Source organism: Nematolebias whitei, chromosome 14, assembly GCF_014905685.2.
Source record: "Nematolebias whitei isolate Nwh7 chromosome 14, NemWhi1, whole genome shotgun sequence".
NCBI lineage: Eukaryota > Metazoa > Chordata > Actinopteri > Cyprinodontiformes > Rivulidae > Nematolebias > Nematolebias whitei.
Window position 1 is genome coordinate 1,043,543 of NC_056511.1, and position 1,839 is coordinate 1,045,381.

General features: G+C 46.7%; 1 protein-coding gene across 1 annotated transcript in view; it reads left to right on the forward strand.

The window, feature by feature from the left end:
* The window catches only part of chm (CHM Rab escort protein), a 30,325-nt gene that overhangs the window by 15,570 nt on the left and 12,916 nt on the right, over positions 1-1,839 (forward strand). Inside the window, exon 9 of the mRNA XM_037687738.1 lies at positions 89-200. Coding sequence (XP_037543666.1) covers positions 89-200 — 112 coding nt within the window. The remainder of the gene's footprint in view (positions 1-88; positions 201-1,839) is intronic.

Sequence of the window (1,839 nt, forward strand, 5' to 3'; positions counted from 1 at the left end):
ATCTGTCCATGTCTCACGTGTCTGTCTCATCTGTCCATGTCTCACCTGTCTGTCTCATCTGTCCATGTCTCACCTGTCTGTCTGTCAGGTGCCTTGCAGCAGAGCGGACGTGTTTGCGAGTCGTCAGCTGTCGGTGGTCGAGAAGAGGAAGTTGATGCGTTTCCTGACTTCCTGTATGGAGGAGACAGAGGAACAGCAAGGTGAGATTCACCTGTGGACTTGATGTTTCAGAATAAAAGCATGTGTTTGGTACCTGGTGTGACTCATTTAAACTCGGACCAGTTAATTCTGGTTCGGATCGGCTCTTAACAGATCATGGGTCTGTTTCACATTGCATTCTTCTTCTTTCGGCTTTTCCCTCTTCAGGGTCGCCACAGCGAGTCATCCTCTTCCACCTCACTCTGTCCTCTGTGTCCTCTGTCCTCACTCCATCTACCTCCATGTCCTCTCCAACTTCATCCATAGATCTCCTCTTTGTCTTTTTCCTGGCAGCTGCATTTCTAACATCCTTCTACCAACATACCCACTGTCCCTCCTCTGGACATGTCCAAACCACTGTCCCTCCTCTGGACATGTCCAAACCACTGTCCCTCCTCTGGACATGTCCAAACCATCTCAGTGTGTCCTCTCTAACTTTACCTCCCAGTTGTTCAACCTGTGCTGTACCTCTGATGATCTCATTCCTGATCTTCTCCATCCTTGTCTCTCCTAAGGAGAACCTCAACATCTTCATTTCTGACACTTCCAGTTCTGTCTCCTGTCTTTTTGTCCATGTCTCTGTCTCCAGACCATATAACAGAGCTGGTCTCACCACTGTCTTGTAAACTTTTCCTTTGACCTTTGCTGAAAACTTTTCTCCATCACTCCATCCTGCCTGGACTCTCTTCTTCTCCTCTTCACCACACTCCCCATGTTGGACCTCAAGTCCTTGAAGTCGTGCACCTTTGTGACCTCTGCTCCTTGTAGCCTCACTGTTCCACCTCCTCCCTCTCATTCACACATGGACTCTGTCTTACTACGGCTGACTTTCATTCCTCTTCTTTCAAGTGCATACCTCCACCTCTCCAAGTTCTCTTCCACCTGTTCCCTGTTCTCACCACAGATCACAATGTCATCTGCAAACATCATCGTCCACAGGGATTCCTTCCTGTTAGTCGGTCCATCACCAGAGCAAACAAGAGGGGGCTCAGAGCTGATCCTTGATGCACTCCCACCTCCACCTTGAAGCTATCTGTCACTACAGCACATCTCACCACTGTCCTGCTGTCCTCATACATGTCCTGCTGTCCCCATACATGTCCTGCTGTCCTAATACATGTCCTGCTGTCCTCATACATGTCCTGCTGTCCTCATGCATGTCCTGCTGTCCTCATACCTGTCCTGTACCAACATACTTTTCTGCCACTCCAGATTTCCTCATGCAGCACTCTGTCAGATGCTTGTTCTAAATCCACAAAGACACAATGGAGTTCTTTCTGACCCTCTCTCTTCTTCTCAGAGAGTCAGAGTCAGAGATTCTTTATTGTCATTCGCACCTCATGTGGTACATGTGGTGGAGAGAAATTATGTACACAGGGTCCCAGTTACATCCAACAATAAAATGTATAAGAAAAACAGTAATAACATCTAAGATATGAACTAAGAAAAACATCAACTAAATATACACTAAACACTCATAACATAAAACATTGAACATCAGCACAAACATGAACATGAGTCTGTGAGCAGATGTGCACACATGAACACATCACCATTGAAACAGATCAGCAGCAACATGAAACAGATCAGCAGCAACATGAAACAGATCAGCAGCACCATGAAACAGATCAGCAGCACCAT